This window comes from Canis aureus, chromosome 2 (genome assembly GCF_053574225.1).
Source record: "Canis aureus isolate CA01 chromosome 2, VMU_Caureus_v.1.0, whole genome shotgun sequence".
NCBI lineage: Eukaryota > Metazoa > Chordata > Mammalia > Carnivora > Canidae > Canis > Canis aureus.
Window position 1 is genome coordinate 86,248,179 of NC_135612.1, and position 21,757 is coordinate 86,269,935.

The following is a 21,757-nucleotide window of genomic DNA, read 5'->3' on the forward strand; positions in this document are numbered from 1 at the left end:
TTCTTTTTCTTCTTCTTCTTCTTTTATTTATTTATTTTTTTTTGCCTTTCCCCCTCCTTAAGGTATATGTCAAGGAGTTAGGTACCTTTATCAGAACATTTTCCAGTTCCCCAAGTTATTGTTTTGCAGCTGAGGAGGCGGGAGGGCTGAAAAGACTCCATAGAGAAGAAATGTGTGCTGACAAGGAACCCAGCCTGTGAAATGTAAAATTACGGTCCCACCTGCTTAGAAGCGGGGTGCCGCCCCCAGCTGGCCCTGCCAAGGGGGTGAGGGCCGCGGGTTGGGGGGGCAGTTTCAAGGCTGGGGTAGGCTTACTAGAGCCCAGCTGGGAGGCTCTGTGCTCCTGACTGACCCCCATTCTCGGCTGCTGTACAGGTGCCTGGCTTGATTTTGGTAAAACTCTTTTCAGCCAGCTGCGGAGTAAGTGACGGTTGTCAGTCACATCCCTGGCTCTGTAAATCGTTGTTCCTGAAAGCAGCCCTGTCCTCTGCTCCGGGTGGCACTGGGACCTTTGAGGTGTCCACCGCGTGCCTGTCCCGCGCTAAGGGGCCAACACCTGGGAGCCCGTGGAGCACTTCGAGGTGAGGCCCAAGGCCCATGCTGGGGCGGCAGGCTGCTTGCTTCTGGCCCGCGATGAACGCAGAGACTCCCATGGCAAATTAGACAGCATGACTTTATGTCTGTTGACTCAACCAAACACTTGGGGTTTTATCCTGATGTCACCGGAAATTCATTTTTGTAGTAATTGATTTTTTTTTTTTTTAAATGTGCTTTACAAAAGTTCTGGCCTGTGCCGGGGTTGGAGGTAGAGACCCGGGCCTTCACCTCAGACAGATCGGGTTGTACTGGTTTAGCCACTGCTTGAGGCTGGTGAGTCAACAGCAGAGTCCTGCCACTGCCCGAGGGCCTCAAGCCACTGTTGATTCAAAAAGGAAATTAAAAAGAGGCACCTGGGTGGCTCAGTGGTTGAGCGGTTACCTTTGGCTCAGGTCATGATCCCGGGGTCCTGGGATCGAGTCCCCACATCAGGCTCTCCCCACAAGGAGCCTGCTTCTCCCTCTGCCTGTGTCTCTGCCTCTGTGTGTGTGTCTCAGGATTAAATAAATAAAAATCTTTAGAAAAAAAAGGAAATATTAGGAACATTGCAGATATTTTTTAGGAGGGGTTTATTAAATATCCACTGATACTCTTTTTAAAAATTTTAATTTTATTTTTAATCCCAGTGTAGCTTACATGCAATGTTATGTTCATTTCAGGTGTACAGTAGCGATTCCACATCCCTGGACATTGCTCAGCACTTGTCCTGATCGGTGTCCTCTTGATCCCCTTCACTGTCACCCGCACCAGCATTTGTTTCTGAGCACCCCTTGGGCTGCTTAAGAAGAGGCAGGTCCTACGAAGGTGAATTTTGCTGTGTCTCCTGCAGAGGGGGTGCTGAGATGCTGCTTCTCGGCCCCTCCTTGGGGCCAGTCCCTCCGGCCTGTGAGGGAGGGATTATGCTGGCTGAGCTAATGTCTGGGAGATGTTCTGGGGTTCCGTGGAGGGAAAGCAGAGGCGGCCCACTTGCGATACCTTGTGCTGAGGAAGCAGGATAGGAAAGTCAAGAGTTGAATCATCACTGCACTGCGGTCCCTGGCATGATCGTGTCATGTGATGGGAGAGGGAGCGAGGGAAGCCAGGTGCCTTTCCCCTTGTCTGGACCTTCCCCCCTCCCATCCACAAAGTTCATGTCCCACTCTTTCTGCTTTTTTTAAGTCTTGGTTTAAATATGATCCTTTTCTGGGACACACTGTGTTCCCTTTACCCACTTGGTTTTTCTCCATAGCACTCATCCTCTAACCACTGGATCCTCTGGATTTTATTACAACATAATGTAACAAATGTAATATCATTTACTCAAATGTGAGTTTACGAGGGCAAGGTGTGTTTTGTCTGTATTGCTCGCTGCTGCTGTGTCTCCAGAGTCCAAAACGGTGCCTGGCACCTGGTAGATGCTCAACAAATATTTGTTGTATAAGTAAATGAATTGATAAGGAATAGTGAAGGGGCAGGATCACAAAGGAGCCTGTTGTGTCCAAGGATGCATTTGGCCATGTGTACCCAACAGCTGCCTGAGTGGTTGAGTTGGAGCTATTGGAAGGACACAGTCAAGAGGAGATAACCAATCCCTTTACCGGCACCTACTATATACCACACACCGTGGTAGGTGTCCTATGCCCACTATTCAATATAGGTAGCACATCACCACATGAAGTATGTGTGGTTAGCTGTATTTACAGGTGGGGAAACTTAAGAGGTTGAAGAATTCACCCATGGTCACTCAGCCCAGTAAGTGGCAGACTGGGATCCAGCTTAACTTCTCTGATTTCTAAAAATTTCCAAAGATAGTCCGTTGGTCACAGTAGCTGTTATTTTTCTGTTTGTTTGTATGTCTTCAGGTGTTTTCTTACTTTGTTACTTCTAAAGGAATGAATTTTCCTCATCCCTCACCAAATTTTTATCTGATAAGAATGGAAATCTGGGAAAATCAGAATACAACTATCCTAAAATATGAAACTTGCACATATGAGGTGGAAAATGAAATCGCATTATTGAGTAATACAGGGCTTGGTTAAATCCAGCCAGCAGGGATGAGTCAGGTTTCCACACAAGACTCGGTCTGTGCCCAGCACTGGCTTCAGTGTTGGTACATATTGTTAATATTCCAGATTCTTCCCTAGGCTGAAACCACGACCTCCAGACTCAGCATATTGTCTTTCATTTAGAAAATATTTATGGAGCATCTACTAGGTGCTTGGGGTAGATCCATAGAGAGAACAGAGTTCCTTGTGCTTCATGGAACTTCTATTTTTGTAGGGAGAGGGAGGCAGGAAATAAGTAGTAAGCAGTAAGCCATGAAATAAATTACACAGTGGTGGCATGGGCTATGAAAGAAAAAAAAAAAAACAAGTAGTGTAGGGGAAGAGGCTTGGAAGATCAGGGTCTCCACCTTGAAAGGAGGTCACAGTGTTAGACCAGAGGTCCAGGTGGGCTCTGTTGAGACTGTGGCTTTTCCACAAAGGCCTGAAGAAAGTGAGAGGGGGAGGGGGCCAAGAGCTGTTCTAGAGAGAGAGCATTCCCACGAGAGAGCATAAGGCAATGGCGCCAGGAGTGTGCTGGGAGCGTGCCTGGTATGCTTGGGGAACAGCAAGGAGGTAAACTTGGGGTGAGCTGAATTGGAGTGGGGAAGACCCTGAGGGTAGAGACAACCTATACTCCAACTGGTGGGAAATGGGAGATGAGATCAAGAGCAGAGTCAGGGATGAGCCACGCCAAGGTTTAATCTTTTTTAGTCTCTTTCACCTTCATTCCTTTTTTTAGTACTTGACATAATTGAGTATTCCCAAAAGTGTTAGCATTTGAAAAAAATCTTTATTTTTTTTAAAGTAGGCTGCATGTCCAACGTGGGCTTGAACTCATGAACCTAAGATCAAGAGTCAGATGTCCCAACTGAGCCAGCCAGGAGCCCATCCCCCCAAAAATGTATTAGCATTGAAGTCTTTGGAGATTTGGCCACTACAGTCCCCTAATGTCTCTGGATTTGGGTTTTTTCAGCTATAACATGAAGGGAATCTTCAAGATAGTCTTTAAAATCTCCTGTATGACTATTTCTGAATGATTCCTTCCCAAAGGCCATATTCTCATTGCTTGCTTGCTTCTTCCTTCCTTCATTCATTTGCTCATCATAAGTCTTTAAAACATTTGCTGGAACACGAGCCCTTCCTGGAGCAAGAGTCACGGATGCCGAGAAGTAGAGAACAGAATCTCTGCCTTTCCGTAGCTTGCAGTCTTCTTGCAAGGTTAGATCAGGCTATAAGCAAGGTGAGAACCCAAGCAATGGAGAGGGATCCACATGGGCCAGAGGGACCCAGGTCTGAACAGGGAGCACATCCTATGGAGGGGATGTCGTCATGAAGCTGGGACTGGCAGGTGAATGGCCCTAGGAGCACAGGGCCCAAAGAGGGGAACAAGGAGGTGAAAAAACCAGCCCAGGGGACTGCTGGACTACCTCTGGACCCTGATTTCTGAAGTGTTTGCTCATCCCTTGTCCCCTCTCCCGATGCCTCATCTCATGATCGAAATTCTGGTCATTGAGTTAGCAAAGAAAAGCTCATTAAACCAGTTCTATTTGAAGGAGAAGAAAACTATCTAAATGAAGAAAACTTTTCTTGTATTATCAGCTCAAATTTTAGAATTGAACTCTGCATCCACTTGCGAAATTTTTGGTGTGGAGCCCTTACCATTTTTTGTCTCAAAAATCTGATATGACTGAGTCTTCCGTTACTTGTCTGTGAGGCCTTCTGGAAACAAAGAACAACCCTCACTGAAGTTCAAAGCCAACACCGTTCCCCTCCATGCATTTGTAGTGGTGTGATTTGCACACTTGCTGCATTCGTGTATGAATTTATCCTAATGGGCTTTGTGTGGTTCCACTCGACCCGGATGCCAGCCTCAGTAAGCCTTGCAAAGCCCCAAGTTATCCACTCCTGTGTTTCTGATTGTATTCCGTAATATGTTGACATTTCCAGGCTAATCTTGCACAACTACTGAGAGATTCTCAGGACCGAAATAAACATCTGGGAGAAGAAATTAAAGAACTTCAGCAAAGGCTTGCAGAAGTCCAGGGCGACAATAAGGTACCGTGTGAATATTTAAAGGGAAAAAGCTCTGCTGTGTAATTGTGCGCTAGAGGTTTATGTATAGCACATCAGAAAAATGTAATGCAGCATTTGCTGAAAAATTTGTTATAGATTTTTACATTTGCAATGAAAATTCACAGTTTAGCATTTCTTATCTTTATTACTTTCCCTTTGTGCGTGCGCACACGCTCATGTGCGTGCTCCTGGGTTGCTCTAAAATATTGCCACAACCCATTGTAGAAGTTCCATTATGTTCAGGTTGGTGGTGAATAACATTGCGGTTGAGGGCAAAATAAAACCCAAAGTGCTATACTTTCCTCCTTCTCTACAAATAATGGATTTGTGGCTCAGATGATTTGGAATTATTCACATTCAGTTTTGAATTTTAAGTAGTCATCCTACTAATTATGTTCACATAACCAATTTATTTTATTGCTAAATTTGGCAATTTGTATGGAACATTGCTCAAAATCCACTGCGTGGTATTAATCAAACTCCCCTGTTGGCAACGTTAATTATAAAATATGAACTCATAAACTCCAAACTAAATGTGTGCACTCTCTCTCCCAGCTGAAGCTATGAACAAAAGTACAATTGAGAAAAGAAAGAAAAACCATCGAAGTTTAATTCTGTCTCCCCCCCCCCCACTAAATAATTTTCTGTTTTGCCCCTAAGATTCATTTTCAACTCCTTGCCAGAGGCAGCTTTCCTGATAGAGACGGCCATTGGAGTTTGACTCGAGAAAACTCCATGGCGGGGAGGAAGGCCTTTCTTGGGAAATGTCTCTTAAATGTTACCAAATTTTCTTAACAAATGACAGTGATGTTCACTGTTTCTGGGAGTTGTTGGTTATTGGAAGGCACCATTTTGAAAGATGCTGGCTCTTAAAAAAAAAAAAAAAAAAAGGCAGGGAAGTGTCTGGGTTATCCAGAGAAGTCTTCTCTAACAAAAGATCAGAGAGGATTTTCTGCTATTGCTGGCTTGAGAGGCTCAGTGTGAAGGCCAATTGGAAGTCTTCCTATGTAGCCCCTTCTCCACTTAATCTGCCTTTAAATTTTTTTTAGACCTCTTGGATTTAACATATATTTGAAAAATTAGGCTTTTTCTATTCCAGGTCATGAAGTAGGGGGTGGGAGAGAATGTGATGCCTAAGAAGGGTTCTAATTAACACTGGACAAGCTAATCAGGCCTCTGGTGTGGTTTTATGCACCATTATAAGGATTTAAGTTCTGTAACCTAGGTGTTTGGTTCATAATTAAAGGCCAGGCCTTCTTAGTCACTTCCTCAAGTGATAACAGCAGGATAAGGTTTTCTAGAGAATAAAGTGAGATGTGGGTAGTAGTTTCCTTTAAATCCATAAAAATACTACAGGGATTTTGGAGATAGAATAAATCCACAGAATACTAGAACATTTTGAGGAAGATGAGATTTTTGGATTCATGGTTCTTGATTGACTGATTTTTTTTTCTTATTTCTTTTTTTCCCCTTAAATGAGCTACCCCTTCCCCAACTTTCTGAAATATACTTCTTCTGCATCTTCTAGTTACTTTTAATTTTGTCACCTTTCAGACATGTGGTATATTAGGAATCAGTGTTTGCAACTGATATTTCAAGGGAAGAAAGAGGAAAGGGAGGGCGTGTGTGTATGTGAGTGTGCATGTATGCACGTGTGAGTGTGTGTGTGGCTGAGTGTGTGTATATGTATGCGTGTGTTAACACTAAGCACAGGTCCGGGGCTCCTTTTGCATTGGCACAGTCTAAACTTCTTGATTTGTTTGTGCTCTGGGTCTTTATTCCAGTAGCTGGACACATTTATCAAACTTTGTTTTCTTGCCCAAGGTTTAGAATTTAGTGACTCATATTCATGGCCTGTGAAGTAATTCGCCTGCCAAAAGGTACAGGGAAGATGTTATAATGTTCAGCAGACCCCGTATCTCAGTATCCAGCCTCTCCTTAAAAAAAAAAAAAAAAAAAAAAAGGCCAACTGCAGTCAGCCCCAGAGATTCCATTTATTCTCATTTGCATCTATAGTTATAGGGCTGATTTATTTTCAGATCCCTGTGAGTCATAGCCACCCTCCCCCCACCCCCACCCCCAGTCATCAACATTAGGGCCAGATTACTCATTCGATAATGACACCAGGCATCTTGGGAGATTTAGAGGCCCCTGTTCCTTGGTGTGTGGTGGAGAATGGGTTAACCCTTAATTTGCTTTTTTATTCATTATGTCACTCGCTGCTCCGACCTTTGTGTCACCTTCCAAATCCCGTCCAACCTTCTTGCCATGGGGGGCTAGGCCCTCCAGTATCTGGCCCCTTACTGATTTCTCCATCCACATCTTTTGCCACTAGTCACCTCATGCTTCAGCTCAGCAGCACTCAGGTCAGTGCCTTTGCTGAGCTATACTGCCTTGTGCCCAAGGGCCTTTGCACTGGCTGTTGCTCTGTCTGGGACTCTCTTCCCCTTTACCTCCTTCTCAAACTCCTGCTCATCTTATAGGTCTTAGGTCAAAGGGAGCCTTCTTCAGCTCTTAGCAGCAGGTCCTGTGCATGCCCACAGTGCTCTGCTCTCCCCTTTCTGCTTACACTTGTATGGCCCCCTTGCCCCAAGAGGAAGCTCTCTGCAGGCAGAATGTCTGACTGGTATACCACGGAGGTGCTAGGATGAGCACTCTCCATTCCTGATACATCGACATTATGTAATGAATCTTTGTTAAAGGAATGGAATAAATGAATGAGTGAATGAAAAAAATGAAAGAATGAAGGGAATGAAAAGAGCAGAAAGGCTCAAGAAAGAGGAAAAGGAAAACGAAAAGGACAAAGAATATAAGGTTATAAGCAGACTGAGAAAACAAGCTGTAGTTGTCATCAGGAACTCTGTGTATGGCTGAGAAGTAGTTTTGAAATCTGGAGAAAGGAGCTAGAAAAACGCAAACCTTCACCCAAGAAAAAGCAAAACCAAAGCAAACCCAGGTATCTCACCTTGGGAAGCCCTTGTGGAGAGAGCAGACCTGAGTCTGAGGCTGAGCCTTGGTGGACTTGGGGTAAGCATCCTGCTCACGGGCTGCCTCAAGCCCGTTAAATTCAAGAACACTTGGTAACTGCTGTTGTTGGACCCCGACTCCCCTTCCCACCCCGTTCCAAACAGAAGGGCCGATGGCATCGTTTTATGAGTGACTATTAAAGCAGAAGATTTTTTATCTCCAAGTTGCCATTTTAACTGATGACCCTTATCCATATTTTGGGAAGCCCAGATTCTAGATGTTAAGTACGTTTAAGAAACAAGGTGATAGGAAATTACTTGCCTTGGATATTTTAAGGTAGACTAATTTTTCCATTTGTTCAGCTAGAGCCTTGTAACCCTACGTGCCATAAAGCATTTTCAAACAGCCTCTTGAAAGATTTGTTGCCACTCTGGCTTACGAGCAGCTCAGCCCTCCCGTGGGGTTGGGAGGGCGGGGGGTTTCTGTGATGGGGTGGGGAGGGGGGGGGTCCCGTGATCAAACACCACCTGCCATCTCTTCTGAACTGTGCCCCAGAATTTCCTGGAGCTCCTGGATGGACACAACCCCCCTGTCCAAGCTAGAAGAGAGGTGTGAGAAGGGAAACTCACCAGACACCCTCCGTTTCCTTGATAATTATAGTTCTGAAAGGTTAATGAGGAAAGAGGAGGCACGTGGGGGAATTGAGGACTCACATCTCCACAAATCACCCTGGGAAAAGCTTTTCATGGGTGGTAGATTGCCCTGGGCTCTCAGGGTGTCAGTCTGTGAGGAGTAAGGACCAATTATGTGGAAAAACGCAGACAATGCTGGGGCCCTAAGTCTAAAAAAGTAGCCCACTGAGAGAAGTGCAGCTTTCCTTCCTGCCCTAAAGGACTGCTTGCTCCTTTTCTGAACTTGGTTTTCTTGTCCATTTGCTTTTGGTTTTCTTCAGTTGACGGATGATGGCACTTGACCGCAGAAGAACAATAATGCAATGCAAAGTAGAAGAGCAGAAAACAACAGGAACAAAACAAAACAACAACAACAACAAAAAAAAAAAACAAAGTAGAAGAGCAGATTTAGGGAAAAGGGACCAGGAGGAATAATGGGTTCTCCAAGAATTTTAGGATTAGGAAGAGCCAGTCAATAAAACTAGCAGAGCACATTTGGATCATATAGCCGGCTGGTAGACCAGCTCTCCAAAAGCGGAAGGCTGGCTGATAGCGCTTTGCCAATTTCCATGACAAATCATGAGGCCACCAACATGAAGGCACTGAGTTGGGAGTTGGAAAAGTCAGCATCCCAGGAAAGGCCAGCTCCAGCCTTGCCCATGTCTAAGTGGTGTACAGAAATACAGTCCAAGAGGTCCAGCTTTGGAAATCATGAGACCCAGGTGTGTATTCTAGCTCTGCCAGGGATTGTTTTATGGCCTTGAGCAAGTCTGTTTTCTCTCCAGGCCTCAGCTTCCTCATCTGGAAAATGGGAGCAGTCATACCTCACATAGAACTGTTGTCAGTTTTTGTTGTTGTTGTTGTTTACTCATGAGAGACGCAGAGAGAGAGAGGCAGAGACACAGGCAGAGGGAGAAGCAGGCTCCATGCAGGGAGCCCGATGTAGGACTCGATCCCGGGTCTCCAGGATCACGCCCCGGGCTGAAGGCGGCGCAAAACCACTGAGCCACCCAGGCTGCCCTGTCAGGTTTTATCATTTATTCATCCACACATAATTAGGGACTTGCTACAGACTGCTTAATGTTCTAGAAGCTGTGGATGTATCGAGGAATAAGAAAGACAAGATACCCATCCTCATAGAGCTTATATTCTGGTTGGGGAGACATACAGTAAGAAAATAAAATACGTAAGATCATCAGACGGTGGTGAGTGCTGGGAAGAAAAGAGCAGGACAATGAGGTTTAACGATTGGGTGCGTGTGTGCAATACTCTGTTTGTAAAGGGTGTGGCATAGGGCCTGGCACCCAGAAGCGTTCCATAAAGGTAACTGTTGCTGGTATCTTAGCATGACCTGGGGCCAGATTGGACCCAGGAAACTTGGAATGTCCTTTCTGGTGGTCAGCTGTTTCAAGGGAGCCGGTGTGTGCCTCCCATTAGGGACAGAAACTGGGTGGGAAGCCTGGCATCTGGAAGATGGATCCCCCAAACCCAGCACTCCATATAACCAGCCCAGCCTTTGCCAGCACCAATCCTGTTTGCTTTGATGCAGAGCTTCTGGAAGCTTCCTTGCATTTTGTATCCCCCTTGTAGAATAAGCACCAAATTAGGGAATGCCAGGAACAGGAACTCATGTTCCCATTGAGACAGCCAGAACTTGATTTCCTTGTCCATTTGCTTTTGGTTTTCTTCAGTTGACAGATGATGGCACTTGACTGCAGAAGAACAATAATGCAATGCAAAGTATTCAAAAGTAAGGAAGTTCAGGTGGACAATTGCTCCTAGCAGTGTCCTGTATCCACATTTCCTGGGCCTCCGCTGGTCAATTTAAATGTAGCTGTTTGTAATATTGGATAAACATGGACTTTTGCCCTTAATAATGAGCTTTATGCTACACCAGCTGATGGTCTTTAAGCACCTCTGTTTTATCTGGTGTTGGCACCATAAAATGATAGAGCCCTTCCGGGAACATAACCTCTATTGATGTGGGTCTTCTGGATGGATTTGGAGAGCAAGCCAATTAGGTCGAAGCCACAAGCCAATAAAAACAGACCAATGAGCATGCGGGAGACTAATTAAAGTATATTTTGTTTTTGTTTTTTTTCTTTAAAAGAGAGTGCTCAGCTGTGGCTGTTTGTAATGGTCCGGAATGAGGTATCAGAAAGCTCTTTGTAAACTGTTCCTCTTTATGCTTCAAAGGAACAGAGAGATGTCCTAGTCTGTAGGAAACCCAGATGAAGAGAGCACTCTAATGAAAAGCTCTGACCTTGGGGCATTATAGAAATTAATTATGAAAGATTAAAATGAGTGATAAGGGCCCTTCACCTGCTCCAGCCCCAGCGTATCTTGTTCTAACCAGGATCTTGATTGTAAACTATAGACAAGTCCCAGTTAGTTCAGCAAGCAGCCGGACTAGCTCAGTGTTCCCTAATGTTTCACGGTCAGATGAATTAGGTATGTTTGGTCTCAGAGACCGTATTTGAGCCTGTTCTGCCTTTTATGAGCATGTAGCTTGGGTGGCCCGTGAGGCCAGTGGTTTTGGACATTCATCCCATAGACTGGACACTGTGGTTGTTTTTTATTTAAATAAGGTTTACTCCTTTTTTAAAAATTTAAAATCAATTTCATTAACACAGAGGGTATGAATAGTGTCAGAGGTAGAGTTTAGTGATTCACAGAGAACTGGTTCTGAGAGATTCCTACCCCAAGGCTCATTTTACGGCACGCCATGTCCAAATTACACTGAAGTACAAAGAAATTGAAGCAGCCTTAAAACTGCTTGGTGGGACCCTATAAAGTCTGTGGCTCAGAGCTTAATGTGTATTGAACTGTCTGAGGGTAATTCAGGGGCTTCCTAACTGTATGATCTTGGTCCAGTTGCTTGACTTCTCTGTGTCACAGTTGGTTCTCATCTGGACAATGGAGAAGACAGTAGCACTCGCCCTACAGGGCATGGTTCAGTTCGAATTATTTCAACACATCTTTATTGAGGACCCAACTATATGCTCTACGGTTGGGGTCATAAACAGTAAGTCCCTGGTTTCATGGGGTTTCCACTATAGTAGGGATAGATGAACAGTAATCAAATAAACCAATAAATATATTCTATTTCACAGATTCTGAGATGCAGTTTTTCACACTTGAACATTTCTGACATGTAGTCACTGATACCATGTTGTTACGATTAACAGGTTTTATTCTTTTAGAGGTACACAGTGATAGGTCTTAAACTTGATGGAGTTTTGTTTAAGATTTCATTTATTTTTTTAGAGAGAGATAGAGAGTTCGAGCAGGGGAAGAGGCAGAGAGAGAGAGAGAGAGAGAGAGAGTCCCAAGTAGACCCCACATTAGGTGCAGAGCCCCCTGCAGGGCTCGATCCTACAATCCTGAGATCGTGACCTGAGCCAAAATCAAGAGTCAGACGCTCAATCGACGGAGCCACTCAGGCACCTCTGGAGTTTTATATTTGATGAAATACAGTCTGATATGTCAGGGGGTGTTTAAGGCTAGGTGAAAAAATGACTTAGAGCACTGTGGAGTGCAGCCGGGGCACAGCGGGGCACCATCTATACTGGGCGGTCGGGGAAGGCATGTCTGTTCACATGCCCTTTGCCGAGAAACCTGAAGGGCGTGTGCTGGGACGTCAGGTAACCGAGGGATGAGGACAAACAGGGAGGCCAGTGAGCCTTTCATGGGAATTGAATATGAAAAGTCATACAAAGCACTTCTCACGGAACAGCCCCCAGGGAACGCAGTGCAGTGGCTGCTGCAGCTGTTGTGGGGAGAGGCAGCGCAGCATCAACTCCAGAACCCTAGGCTCCCAGGGCTGACCGCTCAGCCCTGCCGTCGACTCAGTTTGCAACGAGGGCAGGTTACTTTACCTCACCTGAAAATGGGGATACCAACAGGGTGCCTTGTTGGGCTTAACTGGGTTCGTGTGTGTAAGCACCCAGGCCAGGGCGAGGGATGTGAGAAGAGCTGCATGTGTGTTTGCTCTAAGTGTTCAGAGACTGAAACTTGGGGCACCTGGGGGGCTGAGTCGGTGAGCATCTGCCTTTGGCTCCGGTCATGCTTTCAGGGTCCCCGCATCGGGCTCCCTGCTCAGCGGGGAGCCTGCTTCTCCCCCCTTTCCTCTGCCCCTCCCCCTCTCATGCTCTTTCACCCTCTGTTTCTTCTCAGATAAATTTAAAAATAAATTAAAGACAGAGACCTTCAGAGAGGGGGTACTGTGGCTCACTGAACTGAGCGTGGACTCTGGGCAAGGGCCTTGGCTTCAGAACCTGGGTCAGCCTCTCTAGGAGGGCAAGTGGGGGATCGCTCCTATAGAGGGGACAGAGGAGGTGTCTGCCTCCCAGAGTTATAGGAAGCATCACATGAAAGGCTTCCCAGGTTTAGGAAGCATTTAAGGACACGTATGTTTAGCCAGACACCACTATGGGTGATGGGTATTCCAGTGCATGTGATAAGGGAGGTTTTGCTGTGGTGGAGCTTACGGTGGGGAGGGCACAAGAGACATGAGGTCATTTCTGAGAAGTGTGATAAAGACAGTGGGGTGGGGTGGTGGGAAGGAGAGCCACTTAGGGATGAACGTCTCTCGTGGTGTTATCCAGGGAAGACTTCACAGAGGAGGTAACGTTTGATTTGAGACCTGAAAGAGAAGAAGGAAGTGGGTTCTTGGACAGACCAAGAGGATGTGCAAAGGCCCGGAGGCAGGCACAAGCATTTATGTTTGAGGCATTGAAAGGAAGCCAGCCGGGCTAGAGAACAGAGAAAAGGCAACTGGCTGGAGATGGAGTCAGGAGGCAGGTGGGGAACAGCTCACATCCTCATGTTGCGCCTCATCAACCTGACCAAAACCTTTGGCGTCTGTTCCAGTGCAGCGAAAAGCCACTGAAGATATGATGTGTAAGAAAAAGCTTCTAGCACATTGTGTGGCTCAAACTGGGTGCTGGTTAAACGGGAGACGTTGATTTACACACTCATGAGTGTGTGTGATGATCTCCAGAGCCTTGGGAGGAAGACAATGAAAACAGCTGTCTGGTTCGGTTTGGGGTTGTTTCTTTGTTTTGTTGTTGTTGTTTTTTTTCGTGACAAATTCTTTTGTTTAAAGCTAAAACTGGATTCTCATAGAGATCTAGGAATTTGGACTCTGGTGTACACAGTAGAGTTGCCCACTGGAGCCTTTTTAAGCAATTATGTCCAATTTTATCGAAGGTGTTTCAAAAGGTCAGGGGGCAGTCGGAGAGCATATGGAGAAAACCAACAGGAAGAGTAAAGATAGGCGGGGCCTTGTTTATTAAGTCGGCCAGCAGGGCCCTACGCCAGATGAATGTTTAATAAATGCCTTTTGATGCTGACCTCTCCCTAGGTGTGCTGTTTGCAGCAGTGCAAGAACTGGGGGCGAGGGAAGGCAAGCATCCATTTCCTGTGAGCAGTTCCTTCATCCGATCCTTCCAGTAACCCTGACAAATAGAGAGCCTGCATAAGAATGGTAACCATGCCAACTGTAACTGGGGATGGAACTTCTGCAGCTTTTTGGAGAGTTACATCAACAGGGATCATTGCATCGTGCCTTCACCTTGTGGAGATAGCCCCTCCAGAGTTGGCATTGTGCAGTGTGCAGGATGGGCAGCCATATGGAGCGGTCCTGTCTACAGAACAGTTAGCTTTTATCCTTATTATAAACTGAAGATGTCCCCCTAAAATTCATATTTTGAAACCTAACCCCCAATGGGATAGTGTCTGGAGGTGGGGCCTTAGGGAAGTGATCAGGTCACAACAGCACAGCCTTGTGAGTGGGATTAGTGCCCTCATAAACCAGACCTCAGAGAGCTCTTTTGCCTCTCCTGCCAAGTGAGGATACAGCAAGATGATGCTTGTCTGTGAACGAGGAAGCAGGCACTCACCGCAAATGAAATCCACCAGTGCCTCGAGCTGGGATTTTCCAGGCTCCAGAACGATGAGATGTGCATTTCTGTTGATCCGAAGCCACCCAGGCTAGGTGCCCTGTTAGAGCAGCGCAAACAGACTAAGGCAGGGATTGGTCCCGAGAAGTAGGATGCTGCTGTAACAAATAACAAACGTGGAAGTGCGTTTGGAACTGGGTAATGGGTAGGGCTCGGAGGGTTTGGCGGTGCGTGCTAGATGAATGCACCATCCAGGGCGATTCCGGGGAGGACTCAGAAGAGAGAAGAGCTGCAAAGAAAGCCTACGTCTTCTTGGAGAACACCGAAGTAATGGTGAAGAGGATGTCGCGGAAAGGCCATGGATGAGGCCCCATAGAGAAATGGGGACATATTGGTGACTAGGGTGAGGGCCTTCCTTGTTCTGAAGTAGTCAAGAACTTGGCTGAGTTGTGTTTGAGTCCGTTGTCTTAAGGAGAGCAGAGCTGACGAGCAAGGAAATTTGATATTTAGCTGAGGAGATCTCTAAGCAGAGTGATGGCCGCGTGGCTTGGTTTCTCCTGATTTGCGTGTAGAATTCAAGGGAGAAATGATTTGAAGGTGGAATTGTTAAGCCAAAAGGACCCAGAACGTAAAGATTTGGACAGTCCTCAGCCTATCTGTATTGCCAAAAGATAAAATAAAATAAAAATGAGACCACCAAGGGTATGGCCAGGTGACCATCTGATAAGGAAGTTAAGTATTGACCAGCCAGCGCAGGCGCAAGCCAGGTGCTTTCTTCAAGACAACGGAAGGGTGAACACGAAGGCAAATCTGAGATCACCAAGAGTGCCTGGGGTCACGGCAGTCTACACCTGGCTACAAAGGATGAGGCCACCCAGAATTGCAGGGCCAGCAGAGAGCCACTGTGGAGCTGTCCCACCAAGTCACAGGGGTGAGGTTGCCACCCATCGTGGGTCCGAAGGCAGAACATGGAGCCGGAGAGCATTATTCGTGAGCCTTAAAGTTTGACGTTGCTTGCTCTGTTAGGTTTTGGACGTACCTAGGACCCATCACTCCCTTTTCCCCCCCATTTCTCCCTTTTGGAGTGGGAATGTCTACCCTGTGCCTGTCCCTCCTTTGTCCTGTGGAAGCACATAGCTTGTCTGGTTTCCTAGGTTCCCAGCTGGAGGGGTTTGCCTCAGGACGAATCATACCTGGGGCCTCACCCGTATCTGATTTAGATGCTATTTCAATGGGCTTTGGAGTCAATGCTCGAATGAGTTAAGACTTTGAAGGCTATTGAGGCGGAGTGACTATATTATGTGAGAAGAACATGAATTTTCGGGGGCCAGGGTGGAATGTTAGAGACTGAATATTTGTGCACCGTCCCCCAAGTTCGTGTGTTGAGATCCTAACCTCCAAAGGGACGGTATTAGGAGGTGGGGCTTCTGCAAACTGATTGGGGTCAGGAGGGTGGAGCTGACATGAATGGGATCAGCGTCCTTATAAAAGAGGCTCCGACAGCTCTGTCATCATCTCCACCGCCCGAGGACACCGCAAGACGATGGCCATCTGTGAACCAGGAAGCAGACACCCAGGCTGCCAGCACCTTGATCGGGGGCTTCCAGCCTCTAGAGCTACGAGAAAGAGATGCTGGTGTTTACAAGCCGCCCGGTCTATGGCAATCTGTTACGGCAGCCTGCACGGATTAAGACAATCCTCCTTTTCAAAAAAACAGCTGTCACCTGGGGCCCAGCAAGGTTAGATGACTTGCCAAGGTTGCACGAGTGGGATTAGCGGCATCGGGATCTGAACACAGGTAACACCTGGGACTAGCAGCCTTTCCTGCCTCTGGCTACCTGTCACTGACTGCGTGGGGGGGGGGGTTGCGGTGGGGAGTGGGGGGTCAGGCAATGAAGAGCGGGGAAGGAGAGGATGTGGAGGGCTGCGGGGTGAAGCCTGAGGAGAGACGTGGAGAGGAGTGAGTCATTCCGACTGCCCCCCCCCCCCCCCCCCCCGCCACGGAGGACCAGTTTGGATAGGGCCTCGGCAGAGGAGGAGGTGGGCTCCATCGGCAGGGTACGGGAAGGGCACCCAAGAGCCATTCAGCCACGTGGTTTCGTGGCCGCGTCCCTCAGCCACATCCCAGCTGCAGCTGCTCCTCATCCATGAGCTGACGACTCACACCCATAATTCATTCATAAACTTTTATTTCCATCTAAATCAGCAAAGGAATATATCCATCGGTGGCACGCGTGCGCCGTGCAGGGCAATGATCCGCTTCTCGGGCTGCCACCGGGAGGCTGGCCGTGGAGTTTTGACGGCCCCGCGTGGGGGATTAAGTGGCCCGAGCAGTTGCTTCATGGTCACTTCCAAGGCATGAGATCAACCTCATTGCCCGCCGTCTACAGATGAGGTTGGCTCCGGAGTTGCACGTCCTCTGGCTCGGAAGAAAGACTGGACATCCCCAGTGGGCCACTCACATGGAGAGCAGCCGTGATGGCCATCCTAACAGTGCTCGTGATCCTGGCAGTGGTGGTGATCCTAAGAGTGGTGGTGATCTTAACAGTGCTTGTGATCCTGGCAGTGGTCGTGATAGCAGCCGACAGTGCACACAGTGTGTGTTCCAGGGGCTGCGCTGAGTATTGCAGAAAAATCCCATCCTCTCTCAGGATTAGGTCCTGATGTCAGCATGTGAGAGGCAGACACTTGTGTCTGGCCACAGTACCCCCCCACCCTTGATGGTCCCTTAAATTATCCATAAAGTTCAGGGCCCGTGGCATTTATGTTCCCGATCAGGGTTGTATGTATAATAAGAACAATGTGACTGTGTCTAGATGTTTCATCAGCCCCTCGCCCACACCCGTCTGTCCGGGACACTGAAAGCAGGGGTGGGTAGTGACCCAACTTAACATTTTGCTTGCTCATCCTCTCTTCTCCATCTCTCTCTTCCTCCTCTTTTCTCTCCTCCACCCACCCCCTGCCAAGCAACGGATATTTGAACCCCTGATGTTCACTTAGTGGGACGCCTGGGTGGCTCAGCATTTGGGTCTCTGCCTTTGGCTCGGGTCATGATCCCAGGGTCTGGGATCGAGTCCCACATCGGGCTCCCTGCAGGGAGCCTGCTTCTCCCTCTGCCTATGTCTCTGCTTCTCTCTCTCTCTCTGTCTGTCTCTCTCTCTGTCTCTCACGGATAAATAAATCTTTAAAAATAAATAAATGCTCACTTGGAGCCACTCCACTCCTTGTCACTTCACACTTACAGCAATCCCCCTACCACCACCCTCCGCACGGGAAGCCATACTGTTACTGCTTCCATGGAAGATACTGCAGCTCAGAGAAGTTCAGGCACGTGCAAGGTTGCACAGCTAGCAGACCGTGGAGCCGGGACGCAGACCCCCCAACCAAGGCAGACTCCAGAACCTTCGAGGCTGTTACCCTGGAGGGCAGGAGAACTCTTTCTGCGCCATCCCTGCTGCAACCCCCTTCCTCGGGCCCTTTCAGCTTGGTTGCACTTGAATTTCAGACCAACTAACGATCCAGCTCTGACCAGTTTGGGCCTCACTTTTAAAAATAAATGTTTCAACCAGTCCAGCCCTGCAATTTAATAGGCAATATTGTATGCATATTAAACACCAAATGATTGTTAACATATTTATTGAAGCTTAACAGGCATCCGGCATATAAAAGATGACTCTCTTATATGGCTGTCAGACCTCAATAAACATGTTTAATAATTAATTGGCGTTAAGCAAACATAATTGTGTGATTCTAAATTAGGTGTTCAGTGAAGCGTACTGTGCATGGAAAACCACAGCGGTGTTTTATTACTTCAAGTCCAGGCCGTCAGTCTGGCTTTCTGCGTGTCAAGAGAAGCGCCCCCCACGTCAAAGTTCCACGCCGTGTCAAAGGCCTCCTGATGCCTCCCGCCAAAAAAGGCACAAGCCCTTTTGTTCCTAGACCTTGAGATCTGAGAAGTGTTTCTCATTTGCTTTGCTGTTTGTCTTGGGGTTCTGAGAGTTCTGAGCTGAGAAACTGTGCGATGTGAACGATGTTTTCCCATATCCGCCTTGAGCTGAATGAACCAGCCCCGCCGTCAACTCCATCACCCCCAGCACAGGTGATTCGCGGGATCCGCTACAGTTCTGCTCTCTCAATTCTCCACAAACAGCGAATGAATAAATACTGAACCATCGCTCCCAAGGGGAGATGCCAGACTAGGTTCCTCTGAGCCCCTGGGCACAATACTTTTTTTTTTTTTAATCAATTCACACATAACTTTGTTTTATGTATGTTTCCATGTAAAGCCGTCGTACTTCATCCGTACCGTTGATTCTTCAGCATTGAACGCAGGGCCCGCAGCGTTGGAGCTCGCACTCCTGACGCATGTTCTCCAGCAGGCACCTCACAGCTCACAGCCTTCTTGTGCCTGGGAACATGAGATAGCACGTCGGCACTGTGCATGTTATTTTTTTTTTTTATTTAAATTCAGTTAGCCCACATACAGTACATCATCAATTTCAGTTTTTCATTCATCAGTTGCATATAGCACCCAGTAAAATACCAACAAAAAGCACAAAAGCATGAACCAACAAGGCACCAAGAAGATCATGAAAGGGACACTCATTTGCAGCATGAGAACTGAAACGGGAAGGCAAACCGTCACCTTGTTCTACTTCAGCGGGGAACGCTGCTGACGGATGATTTCTGTTTTTTGGCACCTCTCTACTTACCAGCCGGCACGTGCCTGCCTGTGGTGCACAAGTGCCACAAACATTGATTTTGAGAGTGTGAATAATTTTGCTGGTAGGTAAATTCACAAATTTATATGTATAAATATACGGGATCCTTGTGCAATGATCAGCTTCCATGATGCACAGCCACCTGTAGACCTAAGCATCATACATCCTTGGCCGGCCCTTAGTACAAGCTGCTCAGAACGTTGTCTGCTAGGGACGCCTGGGTGGCTCAGCGGTTGAGCATCTGCCTTTGGCTCAGGGCGTGACCCCGGGGTCCTGGGATCCAGTCCCACATCGGACTCCCTGTGTGGAGCCTCCTTCTCTCTCTGCCTGTGTCTCTCATGGATAAATAAATAAAATCTAAAAAAAAAAAAAAAAAAAAAAAAAAAAAGGACATTGTCTACTTAATGTCCGTGATGCTTTAGCTCATAGTAGGTGTACAATAAACATTGGTCACGTTCAATGGCGTGGTTTTCCAATAAGGACTGAAAATAGATGTCGTTTGAAAATGCTCTTTGCTTTCCTTTAGGTACCGTTGTTTTCTATGTTTCCTGCTGGTATTTATTGTCTCAATCTAGTTAATATTCTCCCTTGGACTTTAACTTTCTACCTGCCCCTAAATCCTTTAGAAACTTGAAAATCCATTTTCTTAATGACCACAAACCCCTTAAGATCCATGCTGCAACAAGGAGGCCTCACAGGCTGGGTTGTAAAACAGCCTGTCCCCAGATGTCATCCGTCTATGAAGCCTGTCCACACACACCCTACAGGGAGGTGGGGGGAATCAGGCTTACGGCCTTTTCAGAAGAAGCATCAGGAAGCATCAGAAAAAGTCACCCTCATGGCAACCCATTTGGCACCGAGGTAGGCCCCTAATGGGTGTTCTGGTACCTTCAGATCTTCCAGGGATCACAGTTTCCATCCTGGCCCTACCAGAAAGCTTAGAGCCACATGTGGAGCTAGGCTCCAGGGCCTGGGGCAGCTCTAGGTTCTGCAGGGATCCTTTGGAAAATTATATTTTGAAGACTGGAATTTTATCCATAGGCATTTTTAAAAGTATTTTACTTATTTATCCATGAGAGACACAGAGAGAGAGGGAGAGAGAGGCAGAGACACAGGTAGAGAGAGGAGCAGGCTCCCTGTGGGGAGCCCGATGCAGGACTCGATCCCAGGACCCCAGGATCATGCCCTGAGCCCAAGGCAGATGCTTAACCGCTGAGCCACCCAGGTGCCCCTTATCCATTGGCATTTTGAAACATAAATAAAAGTCTGTTGTGAAACCTGTGTGTGTTTATTTGAGAAGTTAGAACATAAAGGACAGAGCGGAGAACATACACGGTCTCACTGTCACCGAAACACACACATTCAAACATTTTGTCTTATCAGGTCATTTTTTTCTTCTGTGCACGGGTTCTTAGTATAATTTCAATTATACTGCAAATGAAAGTTAGTCTTCTGCTTTTTGTTCCCTGCTTAGCATGCTATCATAAGCATGTTCTGTGTTATTACACAGTTCATCACCCTTATTTCCAACAGCTGCAAAACAGCCCGTTGATTGATTGCGCGACAGTTTGCTAGCCGTCCCACTCTAGTTAGACGTTGTCTCTCGGTTGTTTTAGCTCTTTCTGGAAACGAGAGTACAATCTACTTTTTCCTTTTTCCTAAAGCTAGTGCATGTCTGGGATTGTTGCTAGCCCAGGTTGTCAGAAGCAGGGCTATTGGATCAATGGTGGGGACGTTTTTTGTTGTTTTTTTTTTTTTTTTTTTTGGTGGGGACATTTTAAAGGCCCTTGATGATACAACCTCATCGTTAAGTGTGTGGGAACATGTCCATCTTACCAGACGCCTCCCAAAATTGTGCTACCATTTTGTAATCTTCGCTGAGTGTAAAAGAAACCCAGAGTTTTTCCCTCACTGTGGCAGTGCTACAAAGGACCTCCACCTTCAAAGGCCCAGGCCTGCGTTCCCGTGAGATGTACACTGTGATTGCGCACATGGAGGGGTACACGAGTGTGTGTACAAACTACAATATATGTTACATTTAATTTTTTTTAAATTCATGATATTGGCAATAAATTTCTCTGTCTTACGCCTTTCCTTAGTATTTCTTGAAAAGTCTTACCTTCCAGAACTTTCTGCCTAATAGGCTCGGGGTTTTGTTTGGATCTATTCATTTTAACTCTCTCTCTCTCTTTTCCTTTTTCTACAAATGGAAAATGCAGCTCTTGAGGATGACAATTGCCAAGCAGAGGCTCGGAGACGAAGAAATCGGCGTGCGGCACTTTGCAGCTCATGAGCGTGAAGACTTGGTTCAGCAGCTGGAGACAGCTAAGGAACAGGTGACTGGTAACATCTGCAAAGAGTGGGGGATGTGTGTGTGCAGTGGGACTGCAGCCCCGGTTCCCAGAGAGGGTGAGGTGCCTGGGATGCTGGTCAGAGGCAGGAGGAGGGTCTAAGCCGAATGCTTTGACTTTCTCAGGGCTCTGCTGGTTCCCAGGCCGCCTCTTGTGGTTCTTGCCTCCAGTGAGTCCGCTCTCCTACGTTGGGTGCCGTGGTTCTGGACCCAAGAAACATCCCCCCTACTCGGGATAGACAAGGAAGGAACCAAATGTGGCAAACTAGCCTTAATTTGCAAGTTTGCTGAAGTGCTGGGTGATGCTTTTTAGGCAAAATCTCAGCGGGTCCAGAGGCCTAGTTAGGGAACAAGGAAGAGAGCCTAGACCTCATTTTCCTTCTTTCCCTAATTGGTTTTGAAACACAGAACAAGATTTCTGGGTCTGGAGGAGCTTGAGAAAGTTTGCGCG

The 21,757-nt window shown here is 47.0% G+C and overlaps 1 protein-coding gene across 2 annotated transcripts in view; it reads left to right on the forward strand.

The window, feature by feature from the left end:
* The window catches only part of CCDC149 (coiled-coil domain containing 149), a 103,060-nt gene that overhangs the window by 47,413 nt on the left and 33,890 nt on the right, over positions 1-21,757 (forward strand). For both annotated transcript variants that reach the window (XM_077880865.1, XM_077880875.1), the window contains exons 4-5: positions 4,569-4,676; positions 21,176-21,292. In XM_077880865.1, coding sequence (XP_077736991.1) covers positions 4,569-4,676; positions 21,176-21,292 — 225 coding nt within the window. The remainder of the gene's footprint in view (positions 1-4,568; positions 4,677-21,175; positions 21,293-21,757) is intronic.